Source organism: Rhipicephalus microplus, chromosome 3 (assembly GCF_043290135.1).
Source record: "Rhipicephalus microplus isolate Deutch F79 chromosome 3, USDA_Rmic, whole genome shotgun sequence".
NCBI lineage: Eukaryota > Metazoa > Arthropoda > Arachnida > Ixodida > Ixodidae > Rhipicephalus > Rhipicephalus microplus.
Window position 1 is genome coordinate 5289084 of NC_134702.1, and position 20121 is coordinate 5309204.

Genomic DNA, 20121 nt, shown 5'->3' on the forward strand with positions numbered 1-20121 from the left:
AATACAATAAATATCGCGTGACAAACCCGCTCGTGCACTAGTGCGCGCAATTATTCTAGTGCTCCCTAACATTCTGCGTACTAACGACCATAGCATTTGCCCCATTGTGCTGTCTCAGCAGGGCCGCAACGATGGTGGTGGCTTTACAATGAACGTGTTTTGCCATCGGACACAAAAACGATAACCGCTGTGACTGCTTATCACGGTTATGAACTGGTGTGAAGGAAACGTGTCGTTCGTACGTGGAACGTTGGGGAGCACTAGAATCATTGTGCGCACTGATGCGCGAGCGGGTTTGCACATGGTATCTTTTGTATTTTGCCGGCATTTGCAATTAGCAGAAAAACACTAATACCTGACAGATATCAAAACTGTCTAATCAAACGTTTTGCAAACCGATCTACAACTTTCTCATTAAAATTTTTATCTACCTTTATTTCTTGAAAAGTTAGTTAATTAAACATATTTAATCAAACAATATTTGAGAACGCAAAAAATAGTCCAACTCCAGGCAACGGTAACATGCGTTTGGTGGCGTCGTAATTGCGTTTTCCAGCATATTTTTAAACTCTGGCTCAAGTTACGTGGGACACCCTGTATACACTGTTTCATATTGAGAGCTTGTGGTTGTGTTGTCGTGTAACTATACATGATATGAAAAGACACCCTCATTGAGCTTTTTCCGCGCTTCGAATGAGACAACTGCAACTCGCAGCGGTTCTCCGACATGCTGACCGGCAAGCACATGTTAAATCATGCTTTTTTCTTTCGCCGTTCTTTTAAAGGTTGTTTGCATCTTGGTAAGTTCACGAAATCATTCAATGCGGTGCGACGAAGATCGGACTCGAAAAGTGAATGCATATCCAAGCTTCGGCACCAGTCGATGCCACGACAAGAATACTCGGATCGTAGACATCATCGCTACAAGCGCATCGTCATTCAGCACGATAAGTGTGGGATGTATCACTCCGAACACGTAGCACTAGTGTCTGTGTCACAGGGCACTCCATCTTCATTAAACTCTGGTAAGCTGTTTGCCGTAAAAATAAAATAACTTCCACGCGACAGATTCAATTTAAATTTGGCCAAGACGACCTACGCACACAGAGCAATCGCAGGAAGGGCACATCTCGATTCAGATATTTGATGTCAGTGCTCATTTAAGGAAGGGTTTAAGAAGCTAATAAAAGTAGTTTGTAAAACTTATTTTGTAAACCTACCATTGTTTTGTATGGATAGTTTTGTCCTCTAAGGATTTTTTAGACATGTGTTACAGGCTCATGCAGTGTGCAGTAGTGAAAAATCTTGTATACAAAAAGTGCTCGCTTTAGGTCCCCAATATTTTTTCAAACAAATGAAAGATAGCCAAGTGCCAACCAGCTTGCATGGAAGGACCCTCTCAAAGCATTCATTTCGCGAAATCAGGTGCACCAGGTGATTCTCTTTTTCGTCTTGACTGAACTTGCACAGCCATTTGGGGTCACTGCAGTTTTCTTCAAAATGGTGCAAATAAGGCACAGGATTTGCTTTAATGATGTTGCATAGAAACAACAGACCACTAGCCTTAGATTTTTCTTGTGTTAGTTTAACTGTAATTATTAGTAATTAGGTTTTACTTGACTTTCTGTTGACCAGGGGTGGAAGCGGGTTTCAGTCTTTTGGAGCAGCTTTGGAGCAGTAACAAGGGAGTTTTGGAGCAGCTCTGAGCATTGCAAGGTGTGTTGTGCAGCATTGAAATTTTGTTTTGGAGCAGATTTCTCAGGTCACACATCGCTCTTAATTGCAATTTTTTGCTTTCTGGTAATTACAAAACATGTCTGTAGTTTTTAAAGCATGCAATGCTGATACAGGAATCAGACTTACCCTAAACTGATATATATTGAACCTCGCAACATCAAAGCTGAAAGTACAGCAAATCAAAGAAAAAAAACAGCTGCTAGATCTTAGACGAACGAAATGCTAGAATGTTGCAACGTTCATAATTTGATTAAAACACCGCATTTAACATGAAGAGCCACTCAAACTAGAGATGACCTGATATAATAAAAAAGTTATCTTCATAGTAAACCGATGGGGCTCTACAAAAATTAATGTAAAAAACTTATGTTCCTGTCATTGAAGTGCCACAGCCGACATGAGAACCGCAAGAAATTTACATCCACTTTCCACGCCATTGCTATGCAATTAAGTGAAAAAATTTTCATAACAGTATTATATGAATACGCGACGAGTGTCACGGTCGTCGCCATATTCCGCATAAACCAGAAGTTGGTAACATTCCCTGCGCATGGTACGTTCCACCCGAGCATAAAATTGCGCAAGCTGGAATGATGAGGGCTGCTCAAGCAAAGAGCGACCGGTCTCTGTTGCGCAAGCGATAGCATCCTACTGCGTGTTAGATCTGCCATCGAATGCTCAAGCAGAGAGGAGACACGCTGCCCGTCTTGAACGAGCATGAAAAGTTGTGGGGGAAAGGGGGGGGGGTTCGCTCGAGCAGAAGCGGTGAACTTTAATTCTAAGGACGTGGTTGCGTTAGCTGGCACGCACACTATCGGAAAGCATCAGAACACGACTCGTAAACCGTTCTACGTGGTGCGTGCTCAGCGGGAAGAGATTGTGCAATAAGTGCATTTCTTCCTGGAGTGGCCGTACTTATTCTTTTACACCAGCGTTTTGTAGAGTGTTGCAATGTCAGATCCAAAAGAGTTCACTGTCGGCCTTGGTAATGTCATGGGGTCATAATGTTTATGAAGGCAGCAGCCGTCGTTTTCATGATTGAACGTTCTATTTGGGCAAACCTGTGCCCCGAAAATGAAACGTCACTTTAGAAGCAATACACACTGTAGACTGACAGCAGCAAATATAGAACGTTAACCATCGATAATCTGCCAAGCAGCGAAGTGCGTCAGCATTTACATGCATGCGCCATCTAAGATTCCAGAGTTATTGCTAGCGGTCGTGTAAAGTTCCAAAACAGCCTCTAATGTACGCGTTGTGCGCGTAATCTCATTGGAAGGTTCTAAGAATATCTAGATGGTTTCCAGTAATTGGGGCACAGTTTGCGCAAGGCAGCTTTACACACTTAATGGTGTATAGTACCAAAAATAGGAAGGAGCGCGTGCAACATTACCATTACAACATTGCAAATTGTTCGTAAATGAAACTGATCTTTATATTTTTTAGTTTATATGGTTCCATGGTCTCCATCACAGAGCCTGTGCGGTGCTCGGCAGTTTTTCGGCAATGGAGCAGCGAGTTTTTTACAACACTACAGTCTTTATAGTTCCACTAACAGCTTTAACATAGAGTCGCATAATGATGTATGTACAGAAATGCTACCTCAGCAAGATTCATGCATTCTGTTCGCGTGGCGCAAGATTCATGAATGAACCGAAATACGTGACCAAACTAATTCGTTATGGACACAGTTGTGTCCTTTCTGTAGACCACGTGTGTTGCTCGGTCGGTGATAAAGCTTGACTAAATTTGGCGGTATACACGCAAATTGCCGTTTTAGAGCAGCAGGTCAAATTGGTACAGAATGGCGTAATTGGTGCAGCACTTCCACCCCTGTATTGCCCCCAATGGAAAGGTGGCCTGGGAAACACTAGGCTTCCTAATGTAAGCGAAACGATTTTGAATTGCAGTGGCAGACCCTTTAAATATTTAAATGCCAATTAAAAATTTTATGTGTGCAACTGAATCTGGAGTATTGGCACAGCAGTGTTGACAGATACTGCTATGAGTGGCCAACTGTTGAGATGCACAGTGACTGTGCATGCCACTTCAGGTGCTCTAGCTAAAGATTCAGTGTGCTTTAAAAACAAAGTCAAGTTGGTGCGTATGATATCTAAATATCAAACATGCCATGACTGATGAAGCTGATAAAATGTTTTCTACATGTAATACACACCCACCACATTTTCTTTGTAGCCTGCTACTGTTTGCAAACTTAATGCTTTATCACCTATGTATTTTCAAGTACTGGGTTATGATGTAAACACAGTATTGTACACTTTCATTCAATAGAAGAAGCTGCAATGCAAGTGCTATAAGCACCTATTTATTCATACAAAAGTCTTTCCTGTAAAGCAATTGGAGTACATCAGTCTTAAAAGTTTCATAAAAAAATAAAAAATAGTACAAAATAGTACATATGCTGGTACTTCCTGGTTGGTAATCTATAAGAACAAGGCACTCATGTGTTGAACAGACTGAGAAGCTTTTTCTCTGCAAAGGGGCACATGTAGTCCTCGCAGTTGGCAGATGAAGAGAATCTGGTAGAAAAAAAAAGGCAGTCAGAACATGTGAGAGCGTATAAAAATGCTGCAAGAGTGGCACCAGCTAAACTTTAGTCTGATGCTCTGTGCCATTGGTTGTTCCTTGCTGCATTTGTTCCTGCATCTTTTTTAGCATTTCCTGCATTCTCTTCAGCTCAGCTTCTTTCTCCTGCAGAATCCTGTCCTTCTCCGAAAGCTTCTCCTCAGATGCAAGCCTGTGCAAAAACAGATGGAACAGACTTCTATGCTACTCCATAATACAATCGTAAAAACTTAAAAAATAAAAAAAAAACCTGTGCAGCATTTTTCCGCTCAAGTGTGACATAGTCCTCAGTCCAGCAGCTTGACACCAAAGGAGCTATTCTTGTGGTGTCCAATTCGTCGACATGTCCAATTCACTGGAGCACATTCAGTTACCCAAATGGAGGGTTGCGACGTCATGTTGCGCTTGACACACGTCAACGCACCAAACCAGCCAGCACATTCCCAGCGTAAAAAAATCAATAAATAAGTGGACAAAATGTACAGCAACAGGACTCTTAAATAAACTTGACAAGTCTGAAAGGGTTGAGATGTTCAAAGAGCGATGTAGGGAATATGTGATGACGTTCTAGGGGCGTCAGGCGGGCAACCGCATTAAACCTGATTCAAATTCTCACAGGATTAGTGTGCATGGATGACCTCGGAGATGCGTGTTCAAAAGTGGATCTCTGGGGCCAGCATTCATTGTGGTGAAACGCATTCCATCTTTCTCATTTGTGTCAAGAGTTGAGAAAGCTGCGTGGCGTCGAAATGACGTTGCGGAAAAAAGACCGGAAACAGGAGGTGCGCTGCTCACCAGCTCCAGCCAATCAGTGGAGGCCGAATCGGACATGTCCACCGATTGGACCCCGCGAGAACAGCTCCCCAGTAAACAGTGACCATAGTAAGTACATACACAGTGGGCTTCTTCGTTGTTGCTGGAGGAGCCTTGCCAGCCAAGCGCTCGGAGCGATAGTTCTCGTAGTGTAACTCCTGTGTCACTTCCTGCAAGTCTTGCATGTGGGTTCTGGAAGCGCAAGAGAAAAATATAGTAATGAAAATTCCGCAGATCCCACGTACCTTGGGAATATATGTTATGCAAAACATGCGGATATAAGGGGACTGTGTTGCAGTTTTTTTGTATTAAGCTAGACGTTACAAAATGGTGATAAAAATATGTACAAATGCATGCATACACTTGTGGTAAACAGCTGCACATGTTTTTTATAACCAGTTGTTTACAGTTGCATAACGATGCCAGCAGCAACATGGATACCAAGGATAGTTCCATATTCGGTGTCTCTGTTATTGTCACTTGTCAAGCAACAAGCATATGAGTAGCTGCAGAGGCAGTAGCAGCAAACACTGCAAGCTCTTGCTAATCTAGCAAGATATCACACTCATTCACAAAAAGAATCTTGCCAAGCAATATCAATAAACAAGACACTCTTCATAGATGTTACACAGCTCACTTTTCATGCATTCGAATTGAAGGACACTGTTTTGAACTAGAAAAAAACAGAACAAATTACCACTAAGAGTAATATAAACAGGCACATTTACCACAAATAAAAGGGGTCTTTTGCTTTTTGAAACGGCATTACTGCAACAAGTTTTAAACAAGTTATGTTTTTTGAAGCTGCTCATGGCTACCAGCAGTACCACTGTCAGTGCTGTAAAATTACCAAGATGTTCTGTGATGAAGTCGGCGTATAAGGCATTTTTTTGGCCATTGTATAGCAGTGTCTAAAATTTGCAATGCCACAATCAATCCTGCTCAATATTTAATTTTACATTTTACAATGCCACAAAATAGAAAATGTGGCCCCCATACACAGAGGTGCTGCAACTTGGCACTGTAGTCTTGCTATCACGCTATCTTGAACCGCACATGTTGTTTTCATAGCATGCAATGGTTTTTCATGTTGCCCGTGTGTTGGACTGAGCGGAAAGCAATCTGCCTAGTTCAGTCAAGTATACGTGATATTATCAGCGCGCTTGTGCAAATAACGAATTTTAGGTTCGAAGAAAATAGCGATTTTGGTAGAATAACGTCGTATCGTATTCGAACAGTATATATATCACATAAAAATCACGTGATCCTAAAGCTCTGCCTTTAGGAGTTGAACGCGATATCTTGTTACCAGTGCGTACTGCAAACACTTGTTGCATGAAACCTTTTTTTAACTTGCTATGCACCCATTATGTGGCCTCAAGAGAATAGGCGCAGTAGCGTGTGCGCCTTTTGTAGTGGATGACCAGCTTTAAACTACGAAGCCATTATGATAATCACATGTCATGACGCCCGCTAGCAATGGGCACTTGTACCAGGCATTATTACGCAATATTTAATGCTGCATTGTGAAGCATGTATACAGGACGCATGCATTTGTAAAACATGAAAGCTAGTTTCACTGAATTTCCAAGCAGATGAAGTTTTTTTCATTGTATTGTGGTAGAACATGTGGTAGAACATCCGCTTGCCATGTAAACTGCTCAGGTTGAATCCCCACTCGGACCCGAATTGACCCTGGTTCTGTCCCCATTCTGACCTAAAATTTTTTCATCATTTATTTCACTTGCATCGCTCTCGATTTCTCAGTTAGACATAAAATGACTTTTTTTTTTTTCGCTCGCAACCAACAAAACTGATGCCAACACCGGAATTTCTGCAAAACAAGCTCTTTAACACTATAGCGTTAATAAAAAGAAAAATAGGCATATTGGTCAAGACACTACTAACTTGCACAACATATATATATTTTTTTAATTGAAGTAAGGCCTGTGGAAATGCCATTCTTTTTGGCTCAAAGGAAGCGAAATAGTAGCAGGACTTTCGGTAGGCTGCAAGTGACAGCCTGTAAAATATGTTTAAGTTTTAAATTTTACTATACCTAAAGTACATAAACCAGAATAACAAGATTTTAAACTGATGATTTGAGGGCGATAAATTCATTTAACCATGTTTAACTATGAAGTGAGGCTTTGCGGCAGTGTGGATTTCCTCTGAACAGGTGCATTCATGGCTTAGCACTCTTTTAAAGCAGTGAAAGCTACTTTACTAAGGGTTACATGGGAACTAATATATGTAAAGTTGCGGCCATGTCTGTGTAGAGCCCACGAGCAGGCGGCCTTGCTCCGCGGTGCGACACCTTGCGGTCGTTGCGGGTTGTTACGTTGCGCTATACTACCACATTGCGTTATTATGATAAAGATATTCATTAAAACATAAAGATCACTTCCCTTTGTATTTCTGCAAGATTGTGCTTTGCAGAATAAAAACAATACACCAAACCCTTCAATGATAACAGACGTCGCATATATATGCTATGATGCCAAAACTTTGATTACATTGATAAAATCACGAGAAAAAGGGCATCAGCTCAAACATTAACAAGGAACGGTTTCTGCACCTATCGCACAAAGTTTGTTGGTACTAGAACAAAGATATTTTACACTGAAAATTGCTCCAGTATTATGCAGGCAGGTGAAACGATAAACTGAGGTGTAATCGGTACAAGCTCCACTTGACAGGGTGCAGCAAGGCAATGTTGGATTACCACAGTCTTATTCAAAGCACTCATGGAAAAGAGCTACACTTCATAGCATCTGCAAACAATGATAACTACAGACTATGCACACAATATTTTGTGTGACACCTGAAAAGCGTAACTTTAACACCATGCAGCACAGCATTATAACAGATGAGCAATTCATGAAAAACTTGGATTGCACAGGACATGCAGCTGAAAACTGTGTTTCAACGCACATAAGCATGGTCCTGAGCTTTATGAAATCTCCATGTTCAGGGTTCTCCACCTCTACAACGCCCCATGGGTAAAGGCGTCCTCGGACTTTTCGGCCTTTAACTTCTATCAACTGTACAGAGGAACTGACTGCAAAAGGCACGGACTCCTGAAAGCAGAGAAAGAGGAAGTGCTAATTGGTGCGAGCAACAAAGAGTTCCAATCTTGTGTTACAGCTGTGCATACTAACTGCTTTCAGATGTCTTAATTCTGTACACTAATAAAGGAAGGCTAGGAAATATTTGGACATACAATTTAACAGTTGGACAAGGGCAAGAAGGTGCGCTTACACAAGCGTGTGCTATGAACTTAATAAAGCACATTGTTGTCATTGAACGCACACAATGCATGAACGTCGCAAGGACCAGGGTGAAATGTTGAGTGCGGTTCACTTAACACCGCAACGTGCTGCAGCCGGGGCACGTCAAGGCAGATGAAGGAAAGCACAATACTCTGGATGACGAAATCAGGCCATGGCCGCATTTTTGACACACAGATTATTTAGGGTGTATGGCACCAGCTGACAAGAGAAAAGAAAGCAATTTCTAGCCGATTTTGAAATTTATTAGTTAATTCTCTGCTGCGTGCTGGCACTTTAATATTTCGCTTACATGTTTGCAGGAACCTCAACTACTAATTAACATTTTTTACTGCATTCAAAAAGCATTACAGGATCCCTTTAGCAATACAGGCCATGGGATGATGACTGCAGAAACGTGCAAAACTACTACTGCACTTATTTGAAATACTGTTAGCACTGCCAGCCGGCTAATATTTCAGACATGGCACTACCACCAACTTCATAGACATCACATAAGAATGACCAAAATTTCAAGGAAAATATAGTGCACTGAACAATTATTCAGGCATCAGTTAGACGCTTGTGAACTTCAGAGCCACACATTAGTGGCAATATATACCGTACGCATCATCTGAAACAAGCCAAGTCCTATCACTCAATTACAATTCACAACATCTTTCAGTAATTGTTTTCTTTCAGACTTGTACAATGAAGTGTAAAAGACCAACGTCTCTGCCATACCAAACAAAATGTACACTATACAGTAGTTCAGTCCTGAAATAGAACTAAATCTATTGAAAGAACGATTGTAGGTGATAAAATCTTCTTAAGGGGAGACGCGGGTCGAAAAGTCGCGGTTTTCCGGAAAATTTTCGCTTTTTTTTTTCCGGCTGTATTGGCATCCTTGGACTATAATCTATTACTTCTGAAAATATCAAGCTGAAATTCGCACGAGAAATTATCAAAAAATGCTTCCAAGTGGGCAGCGGTGACGCGAGAAATGCGCGAAAGTCGCGAAAAACGGCGAAGTTCGCGTCGTCCTGTCGCGAAAACGACGCGTTGGCCGCCATTTGCAATCATGCACGCATGCTGCGAAGGCCGTATCCTTCATAATCCACTAGTAGCCAATCTCGTGCCTTCGCGCAGAATAAACAAAAAACGAGAAAAACAACGCGTACGTCACGCGTTTTGAATATCGCGGCACACAGCGCGAGGCCGCCATTGGACGGCGGTGCGCTCCACGCTCCTCCCCCTCCTATCTCTCCGGCAAAAGAGCGAAGCCTCGGACGTCGCGATCGAGTTTTTCTGCGTTTCTCTGCATTTTTGCGTCATGGCAAGCCCGAAGAAGTGCAGTTCAGATAATCGAAAGTTCAGAACTCGCCACAAGTATCGAGGGAAACGGCGTCGGACGCTTCGCAAAGCGACAGCAAACGACGATGTCGCCCCCGACCAACGCCCCGACGTTCCGACTTCGGATAGGCCTAACACCGTCACTGAACCCTGCGACAGTGGTTGTGAAATAGCCGCTGCCGTGGAATTCGTCAGTGCATCCCAAAGGAAGATTGGATTCTTCGAGAGTGAACGTAGACCGGTAGATGCTGCTACTGCGAACATGCTGCTTTGCGAAATCGATGCGCTGACGGCACTTGTGGCGGGTGCGCAATGCCCAACCTGCCGCGAACGGAAGCTCGGCGTGCGAGAGGCAGCTGGAAAGCGCAAAGGACTTTCGGCATTCCTCGAACTGTGCTGTCAAAATTCTGATTGCCCTGAATCTGCACTTTCGTTCACGCACACGTCGAGACGTACTGCTTCGGCCGGGGACCAAGGAACGAGCGCTCGTTTTGACAGCGGCAGCTCGCGTGACAGCTTTGCTGTAAACGTGAAGGCAGTTCTGGCAGCACGCGCTATAGGCGCAGGCCACGACCAACTTTCACGATTTCGTGCGATTCTCGGTCTTCCGAGCCCGATGCATCACAAGACATTCAACGGCATTTGCAAGAAGCTCCATGGTGCGGCGATGACGGCAGTGAGCAAAAACTTGCACCAGGCACGAAACATCACGAAGGACGCAGTCGGCGGCAGAGATGTGCCAGTCATGTTTGATGGCACCTGGCAGAAAAGAGGTCATAAAAGCCACAATGGAGTGGGCACAGTCGTGTCCCTGGACACGGGGCTCTGCCTCGATTTTGAAGTTCTTTCGAACTACTGCCATGCTTGCAGTATACACAGGGACCTTGGGGAGGATGAAGAGATATGGCGAGCTTTTCATCTTCCAGTTTGCCAAAAAAACACTGACTGCTCATCCCATGCAATGGAACCTGCGGCAGCTGTCAATATATGGCAGAGGACCTTGTCTTATGAAACTCCACTGCGATTCACCAGCTTCCTAAGTGATGGTGACAGCAAGGCCTACACTGCAGTCTGCGAGGCAAATGTATACTGTGACACCCCCATTGACAAAGAAGAGTGCACGAACCACGTTGCAAAGCGCTTGGGAATTGCCCTACGGAAATTGGCAACGCCACTGCCACGAGGCGAAAAACTGAAAGATGCGACAATAATAAAACTACAAACATATTACAAGATCGCCATCACGAGCAACAAGGACAGTGTCCGAAAGATGTACACTGCCATATGGGCATCGTATTTTCATTGCTGCTCCAGTGATGGTGCCAGTAGCCACAACTTTTGCCCCGCGGGACCAGATTCGTGGTGCAAGCACAAGCGTGCGGAAGCACTGGGGGAGCCTGCACCACGCCACACCCCACTGTTGACGAAGGCTCAAGGATTGGCAATTATGCCTATCTACAAGCACCTTACAGAGGAGAAACTCCTTATTCGGTGCCTTCATGGCAAGACACAGAATGCAGCCGAATCGCTGAACAGCAAGATATGGCTGCTATGTCCAAAAACAAAGTTCGCCTCCAGAACAACTATGGAGACAGCCACCGCTCTTGCTGTACTTTGGTACAACAAAGGCCACAGGGGCTTTGAAGAAGTGCTCGAAGGCATTGGAATTCTCCCCTCACAAGATCTGGCCACACATGGTGACCACTGTGACGTCATGCGCATCAGGAAGATGAACCTGAAGCAAACTGCAGAAGCGAGGGCACACCGTCGCAACACAGCGAAGAGAGCTCGTGTTGAGGACACTGACCGCAAGAGCCGTGAAGGACCAAGCTATGGTGCAGGGGACTTCTAGACACTTGCAGTGCATTCAAGGCAAGGTACTTTTCATTGTGCCCCAATTTGATGCAAAAAGAATGATTTCCTAATAAATGCCAACTTTGCGAACTTTCAAACTTGTTTTTCTCATTTTCATTTTTTCTGACAGTTTCACGTTTTCCGGGCAGCCTTTTAGAAACTTATATTCATTGTATAGTAACGAAACTTGGCACACATATTCTTCAACACATGCAGAATGCAAATATCTACTCTAAATTGCAATGCCTACCAGCATTAGTTGTGAAAATATTAGCTTATTGTTTCAAGGGAGATTGAAAATAATAAGTCATTCAATACAATTTTTTTTTTCTTGGTTCCAATATTTCTGTGACATATCTATATAGATATTTGCACTTTTCAATCTACCAAGAGTCAAATAAGATCAGACACAGTGCTTTTACTGAAAGTTTAGTACATAAAAGAGTGCCCACAAAAAATGTAACTTTTTGCTATTGTTTATGGCATAACTCAATAATTATAGCAGCTACACAAAAAATCATTGCATATTTGAAATCTGCATGAAAAACTATACTAATAACAAACTTTTCAAGTCTCTATTACTAGAAATAAAAAAAAAAAAACTTTTTCGAGGAGCGTCTCCCCTTAATGAGTACTCTGCTCAGGTCAAATATATGCCCAGCAAAGCAAGTGAGAACAATGACAAGCAGCACAGCCATCAGCAATCAAAATTTGACTTACAAGTATAGGACATTAGCTATTTACAGATTTGGCATTTATCATTCCAAGATAATCACCAATGCTTGCCTCTATTCTCACAAGCAAAGATAATCTTTCCCTTCTTCATCTCGGTTGATTGTGTAGATGCATGTCTTGTGGTTTTGCACTGCTTACGGGATCGGCCCACCTTTGACCAAACAGCAACGTCCTGTGATGATGGTATCACGAATTTTGGCGAGTGTAATGTCATCACATGATGACGATTTTGAGCATCGCTCGTGCGTCAGGCATCAAAGGAGTTCAATTAAAACAGCAAGGGTGATTCGTTTGTTGGATAAAAGAATCCGCAAGATGACTACTTGTCGCACAGCGGGCGTCAACATAAAGCACATTCTAACAGAGACAAACAATGCTCACTGCGCACTAGCCGAGTGTAGTGAATGTGTATTCTCTTCTTAAAGAAGTATTCCAGCCATTGCAAACATAATTTGTTCAGAATGAATTTGGAACATTAGTGGACGTCATACTATATATACATAGTGAGCATGTGCGTCACTTTCCAGAATGCGCCACCGACATGCCCGGGTCTCTTTGTCGCCGATCGCTGTGTTATTTCCTCGTGCATGCGCCCATTCAGTTTTGCTTCACGATGCAAGATTGAGCAATCATTAGCTGCGGGTGAGGCAAGTTAATTTAGCAGCCCACAAAGAGGGAGCTGAGAATTCGGATGTCCTCTTTGTCGAAAGTTATTACATAAAATTGGGAACGCACACTGCAATTTTCCACCAGCGTGTTTGACCGGCACGGATTAACAAAAATGTAGTTGAAAAACCTCGATGACATTTGCGTCTTCATGCAACTTCATTGCGGGTAAGTGCTATATCCAAGGACGTACCTGCAAACAGAGATAGCTTAGCATGACTACTCCGCATACAAACTTGTCCGCAACCACTGCGTGCACAATCAGCGTGTCAGGAAGGTGGTTGAAATCGTGATGACGATAGCGGGAATTTGGATATTGCATTGAAATAAACTGTGAAAATGGACGGGAAACATTCTTCATTCACTCGCGGTTTGAAGCATAGCGCGAATAAGTTCTCAGAAGGTTAACATTCGATCAAATCAAGTTGGGGGGTCAGGTTTTTTTTGAACATTGGTTGATTGATTCAGTAATTCAGTTTCCATTACTATCAGGTACTCCACTGTACATTAGCACTCAACGAAAGTGAAATACAAGGTATAAAAATTGCCGAAAACATATGCAAAAAAAGAAAAGTGACCAGCATTACTGTGGTACGCACCACACGAAGTCTAGCTCGAAAATTTTTTTTCCCTCGGCAGTTTCCACAAATTCCCATGAAAGAGCCTCAATATCAGCACTGTTTTAAAACACTTGGAGAGCTGCACTGCATGAGCTACTTTGGTGGCATGGGCCGCAATAATATATTAAAATTATTATCGATATTATATCTCCTACAAACTTCCTATCTCTGCATGATGATTCATTTTTGATGGAAGCTGCTTCGCTTCGCCCATTCACTTAAAAAATTGCGGTTCAAGAGACTTCAGCTTTCACTTATATTTGGGCTGCCCAATTTGTAGTGAAAGCGAGATAATGTGCTGTCGTGGGTCAAGGCGGGCAGCTGAAGTACGCTGTGGCATCGCTGCTGATGGACATCAGGTAGAGGTCGACGTGTCACACATCTTGATTTTCTGGTCTTGTATCATGTGAACAAGCAAGGCGTTCATGATGCAATGAGCTCGTCGAAGTACGACAACAAAAAAACCGCACTGCTTCTCTTTCAACATAGTGCACAGGCACCCGGGCATGGCTGGAGAGGACGACAACGGCATAAGTGAGATAACATGAACACAAGGTATAGTAGGCATATCTTCCAACTTTATGGAGCCCGAATTTAAGAGAAACAAAGGGAAGGGGGGTCAGGCACACCGATATACTTCCCCCTTTTTTCTTCACATACAAGAAAACATCTCGACAAAATGGGGTGGGGAGGAGGTCTAGTACAGGCCCGTAAGTGCATACATCGGCCTTATAATGACTTAGGTAGGGTTTTACAAATACAGTAGAATCTCAAGCGAGAGCAGAAATGTTTGTAATGCTTGATATTTCATTAAAAAAAAAAAAAAACACCCTGGCGAATTCGGTTTTCAGACCACCAAATTCACACAAAACATTTGTTTCCATCAAAATAACTCTCGTATGTCTTCCTGGGACATACGTGAATGAACCAATAAGGGATGGCGCAACTGGCTGCAGTGAAAGTGCGCATCAAAGCTTCACTTGAGGCCAAACGAAAGCTAAGCGCCATAGTCCACTCCACCGTAGTCATAAAGCAAACAAAGATCGGCAGCAACGCCCAAATGCATCATGCCTATTTTACAACTTTATAGTTTTTAAACTACTGCTGCACTAGCCATGTACACTTACAGTGCTCAAGTTGCTATTGATGATCAGGTCGCAGCGACCGCAGTTTTGTGCTTGGCGGTTGCAGCAAACAGCAGTTCTTTTCGATCAGCATGCACTGGCCACACACTTGCCTTCACAACCAAGTCATTTGCTGCTATCTATGATAGCATCAGTCACAGTTCTGTGACTTGGGTTAGCATTGGATGTGCAGTTGCGTTGTCGCCATAGATGTTGGTGTTAAGGTTGACTCATCCACAGTGATTTAGGTAAACAATAAACAATGTTCTGCCAGTGCGAACATTGGTCGCGCACAAACTTTGAAGCTTCTACCATGCTGCTCTCAACCATCGCTCGACGGTGTGGTATCAAAGTATAAACAAGTACACAGAGTACAACCGACTGACCCCTACCCTGGATTTTTTACTAAAGTTTATACTGCCTGCAGCAACATGAAAAAGTGTTCAAAACATGCGTATTTTAGCCCATTGAAGAGGGTGTAATATAGCTGAAGAATTTTGCAAATTCGCATCAGCCAGTTTTGGATCACTGAAATTCTACTGCACGTTTAGGTTAACGCTTCATAAATTAGTTCACATTATAGTTAGATGAATTTGCGAAAAGCCAGAATTGGATAGGGTTGGACTTTTGTCAATTAGGCCGATCACGCACTAAAATGTGAATTTTTAGATCTTACTGTCAACTGTAAGAACATAAGAAATGATCGAACCCCGCCGCGGTGGTCTAGTGGCTAAGGTACTCGGCTGCTGACCCGCAGGTCGCGGGTTCACATCCCGGCTGCGGCGGCTGCATTTCCGATGGAGGCGGAAATGTCGTAGGCCCGTGTGCTCAGATTTGGGTGCACGTTAAAGAACCCCAGGTGGTCAAAATTTCCGGAGCCCTCCACAACGGCGTCTCTCATAATCATATGGTGGTTTTGGGATGTTAAACCTCACAAATCAATCAATCAATCAATCAAGAAATGATCGAAACACAGGAGTCTCCCGGAAAATCCAGGGGACATTGCAGGTACCAGTAGAAGGCAAATGAACTACCTTGAGTTGTTTGACTTGTTCTTTGTATTCTTCATCTTCATCAGAATCACAGTCCGGAAGAGGGTACAGCCGAATGCCATTTTCATGAATCTCGTGCATTATCTAAACACACACAAAATCAAACATTTACACATGAAACATTTGAAAACCGAGTATTGAATTCAATCAAGTTCAAACAACTGCTTCTTTAATCTTGTGGTAACCTTGCTAATCCTAACTGCGGCCTATGTGAGAAACATGCACGTCCCGAGGTGCAAACAACTTTACAGGAGGTGTTGGCACACCCACAACCTTCAGACATAAAATGTGGGCCATGTAACTGGATTGTATTCCCATGCGGCACATGGAACAGATCAATGCACCCTAGATCGCAGCGTCCCAATTACATGGACACTTATCAGCAGCTTTCACACAACTGTGAGCCCCCTAACCGAATCCTATAAGCAACCAATGTAAACATGATAAAATAACGTAATAGAATGCCAACACAGCACACTCTATATATCACGAATGCGGCACTGCCAACATTTCACCCACCATGGGATGAGGGTCCGCGGGACCGAGCTGTGTAACTGTCCCCTCAGACTTCAAAATGATGGTTAAAAGAATACTGGACAAATTTTTTGTCGCAAGATTATCAGCTAACTTGAGAGGTTAAGCGATGCAATCGATAAATACACCCTTCTTTTCAGGCAAAAACTAGAAAAAAAATAATGAATTTAATGCTCAAACTGCTGCATCTAGCAGCCGCACCGTGAAATAGAGCAAGTGACATTACACTTGCTGGAAACGGGCATGCCAACAATGCCAGCCTTCTCTTGGCTCTGCTACCACTATGGTTTCCAGAACCACAACAGAACGGTGAAAAATGTGCTTTTGTGGAAGAGGGGTGAAAGAAGGACAGGAACATTCACATCCTGCATGTGCCTTTGCAATTGTGATGTCACGGCTCACATTCGTGTGCAGCGGCCATGCGCTGACAATCCACTCTGCAAACTGTTCAAGAATACGCGAAATAAATTGTAAAAGAACTTGTTGGGCTAGTCGGTGGAAGATTTGAAAAAACTAATTTCAGCCCAAATGACACATTCATGCACATACCCATACATCAAATGCGCTATGCGTGTTTGTGCTAAAATTAGTTTTTTTGAAGTACGCAAAATAAGCTCTGTTCAATGAAAGAGTCAAGTTTTCCGAGCAGAATATTGATGCTTTCCTAAGTTTTCACAATTCATGTTCAGCATCCCTTTAAAGGGGCTTGTCGGTACATCCACATAGTTATTCCACGCAGCACAGAAATGGGACACTGTTATTGCATTGTGTGGTCTTATTGGTGTCCTGTTTCTGAGCTGTTTGGAATTACTATGTCCCCATGAACCTCCTGCACGAGATAACCGCTGACTAGTGCACCAAACCCTAGAAGAGGAAGAGCTTTACCTGCATTACATTGATTGGAACATGGATTACCCCAACAGGACACACGTCTGTGTTGGAGCTTACCTCAACATGGCTTGTGTTTCACGCAAGCGAAGCAGCAAGACTGTCACTGACACCTGAGTACACTGCTTTTTTCATAATACATGGCACTATGTATGAACCTTGAAAATGTGCAGCATTCACAGAAACAAAGGCTAAAAGACAAAATAATAAGGACTAATGCTGCCCCAGTACCTTTAGTTCTTTAGTTTAGCCCAGTTTTTGAGAGCAATGCACAATTTTCAAGAAAAGATGTGCCAACCAGAACAGTTTGCAATATTAAAGTGACTCTCATGTGAAACAATGAATCAAGTTACACTTTTAAATGCACCTTCAAAACTTTGCTTTCTCTAATTTTATCATCAAAGGTTCCTAAAGAGAACACCAATATCACACCAATATCTCCAAGTATGATTAGAGAATGTTGATGTGACATCACAAGTGCATGTTTCACACTTTTGTAACAAGGGTCAATGAAATTTGGTGTGGCAAGTCTTTATCACCATCAGTCCTTTCTGCCAATTAAGAATGGCCTAGGTAGGTATGGTATTGCAAATCACTGGACAACCTTTGACAAACGCGTGTAGATTTTACTAACAGCACTAATGGCTCTTTTAACAGTTCAGGTAATATTTAGAACACTACTATTGCACTGTCATAGGTACAGTTTTTAACCTAACGGTCATTGCCCACTATGACTTGATTTTTAGGCATCAAGATGTCGGAGATGTACGAGTCAGGAGCTTCACCAAATGACACTTTTGATGTTGCTCTATTAGAACAACAATGCCATTTGCTGAAACAAATATCTTTCAAAGAAAGGCTGAACATTCAAAGAATGGAGCATTGTTGTTAGTAAAAATAGAAGACGAGTACAATGACACTAGGTGTCCTGCTATGCTGTTTGCTTAGGTAGTTGCAAAACCTCCAAGCTTGCTTTCAAGATTGGTTTTACATTTATGAGGAACTCATACAGGTAGGTTTGGCTTCTCACACATTGTGGTGCCTGCAGTGAACTGAAGGTGTACTAGTACTGTGACATGGTGGTCTGCAGCTCATTAGGATTATATGATACAAGCATACTGACCCGCCTCTTGAGATTCATCACTTCTTTCTTTGTCAAGGCATCTGCTTTGGCAATTACAGGAACTATGTTGACCTTGTTGTGAAGCATCTTCATAAACTGGATGTCCAGTGGCTTGAGACCATGGCCAAAAGGCGAAATGAAATAGAAACAACAGTGGACACGATTGTCCGTAATGTTACGCCTGTTGAGTCCACTCTCGTCACACAAGAATCTTTCAAACTGGTCTTCGATGTATTGGATGATGGACTTGAAGCTAGAATGAGAACCAGAGGAACACCGATATTCTGATGAAAAAGCTTTGAATATGCACTACTTTTGTAAAAAGTTAAACTATGCTCACCAGTCCGTGTTGTCGATGGCATCTCCGAAACCAGGTGTGTCTACTACTGTGAGCCGTAACTTTACTCCGCGCTCTTCGATTTCAACAGTTGATGCATCGAGACTCACAGTTTGCTTCACTTTCGCTATATAAAAAAGATGGCACAAGAAAGGGCAGTGGTATTTCTATAATGTGTGCAGTCGGCTGTCTATGAACCAGACAGCAGCAATTTTCTACACATGGCTGGCTTCAGTGAAGGGTCCCACAACAATAACAGTTGCACTATAGTGATGAGACAAGTTATTGTCTGTGACAAGATGAAGAACGTACAGCGCGAACACAAGACGGGAATACTAAAGAAGGGACACAGACAAGTAGCTGGCTGCAGTAGATGGCTGCAGCGTTATTATGACGGATCCCCTCCTTTTTACGATTTGCCCACACTGACGGGTCCTCTCACTATAATTATTCGATTACAGTGACGGTTTCCATCACCGCAGTCGCTGCCCAACTACAATGCATGCCGCCCGGCTTGTGCAATCGTGCTCACCACTGGCATCTGGAAGATTTCGTTCAGGGTACAGATCCGTTAGAAAGAGGCTGTTGACTAGCGTCGATTTACCGAGCCCACTTTCTCCTGAAAAATAAGCAAAACAAAAAATCAAGCCATAGTATCTGGACCCGAATCGAAGCAGCGATGAGCAGCACTTACCGACAACCATCAAAGTGAACTCGAATCCTTTCTTCACAGACTTCCGGTGAACTTGATTTGGAAGGTTCGCAAAACCGACGTAACCAGGCGTCTCGGGGTTGGAGAACTGGGAGTAAAAAGGAAAGAAAAAAATATAAGGCGTCAGGGTAATCGGTTCTGAAACAGGAAAGGCGAGGCGACAAAAGATACTGCCTGGGAAATATCCGCATGCGAGCCTTTCACGACAAAGCGCACACACCCAACAGAACAGGAAAACAAGTACCATAAAAAGCGTGTAAACGTGACGGAGAAAAGATGCCTATAATACTGCAAATACATACATGAGAGACGTGTTTACGGAATAATGCGCGTTTTCGAGTCGACCGTTCTGAAAACGAAAAGCATTCATCGTTTACCGTTTTCGTATCCGACGACATGATTGCTACTGAGGTAAGAGGAGAATCTCCCAAACGGTCAAGTGTCGTGAAATAAATGCCCCTTCGGAAGGAGAAACTTTGAATCCTGTAAAGCTGGTCACACAGACCGGAAAATGTTTATAGAGAGCGCCATGACAGATGGGTGGAGGCTCATCTCCGCGAGCTCACGCTGCGCGCGCTGCAGTCGCAACAACAGGGCGCCGCCGAGGGCGACATTTGAATTCGAATTCTCAAAATTAACTGTGCCTCTGCACGATATCTACGATGTATCGCCGATCAAAATCGTGCAGGTAAGAAAACGATCATTCATTGAGACTCCT

General features: G+C 43.1%; 2 protein-coding genes across 3 annotated transcripts in view; one reads left to right on the plus strand and one right to left on the minus strand.

The window, feature by feature from the left end:
• Window positions 1-4036: 4036 nt before the first annotated feature.
• Septin1 (Septin 1) lies at window positions 4037-19915 on the minus strand. Its single transcript, XM_037433772.2, has 9 exons — window positions 19781-19915; window positions 19386-19491; window positions 19224-19310; window positions 18695-18818; window positions 18355-18607; window positions 15792-15893; window positions 8071-8216; window positions 5218-5328; window positions 4037-4495 (listed from the first exon to the last, which is right to left on the minus strand). The coding sequence occupies exons 1-9, from the start codon at window positions 19799-19801 to the stop codon at window positions 4345-4347; spliced, it is 1101 nt and encodes a 366-aa protein (XP_037289669.1). The 5' UTR covers window positions 19802-19915; the 3' UTR covers window positions 4037-4344.
• Window positions 19915-20121, plus strand: part of LOC119183713 (spindle assembly abnormal 4) — a 34217-nt gene continuing 34010 nt past the window's right edge. Inside the window, exon 1 of one of the 2 annotated variants that reach the window (XM_075888785.1) lies at window positions 19915-20091. In XM_075888785.1, the coding sequence (XP_075744900.1) occupies window positions 19915-20091 (177 nt within the window). The remainder of the gene's footprint in view (window positions 20092-20121) is intronic. The other variant, XM_037433771.2, reaches the window with a different exon arrangement.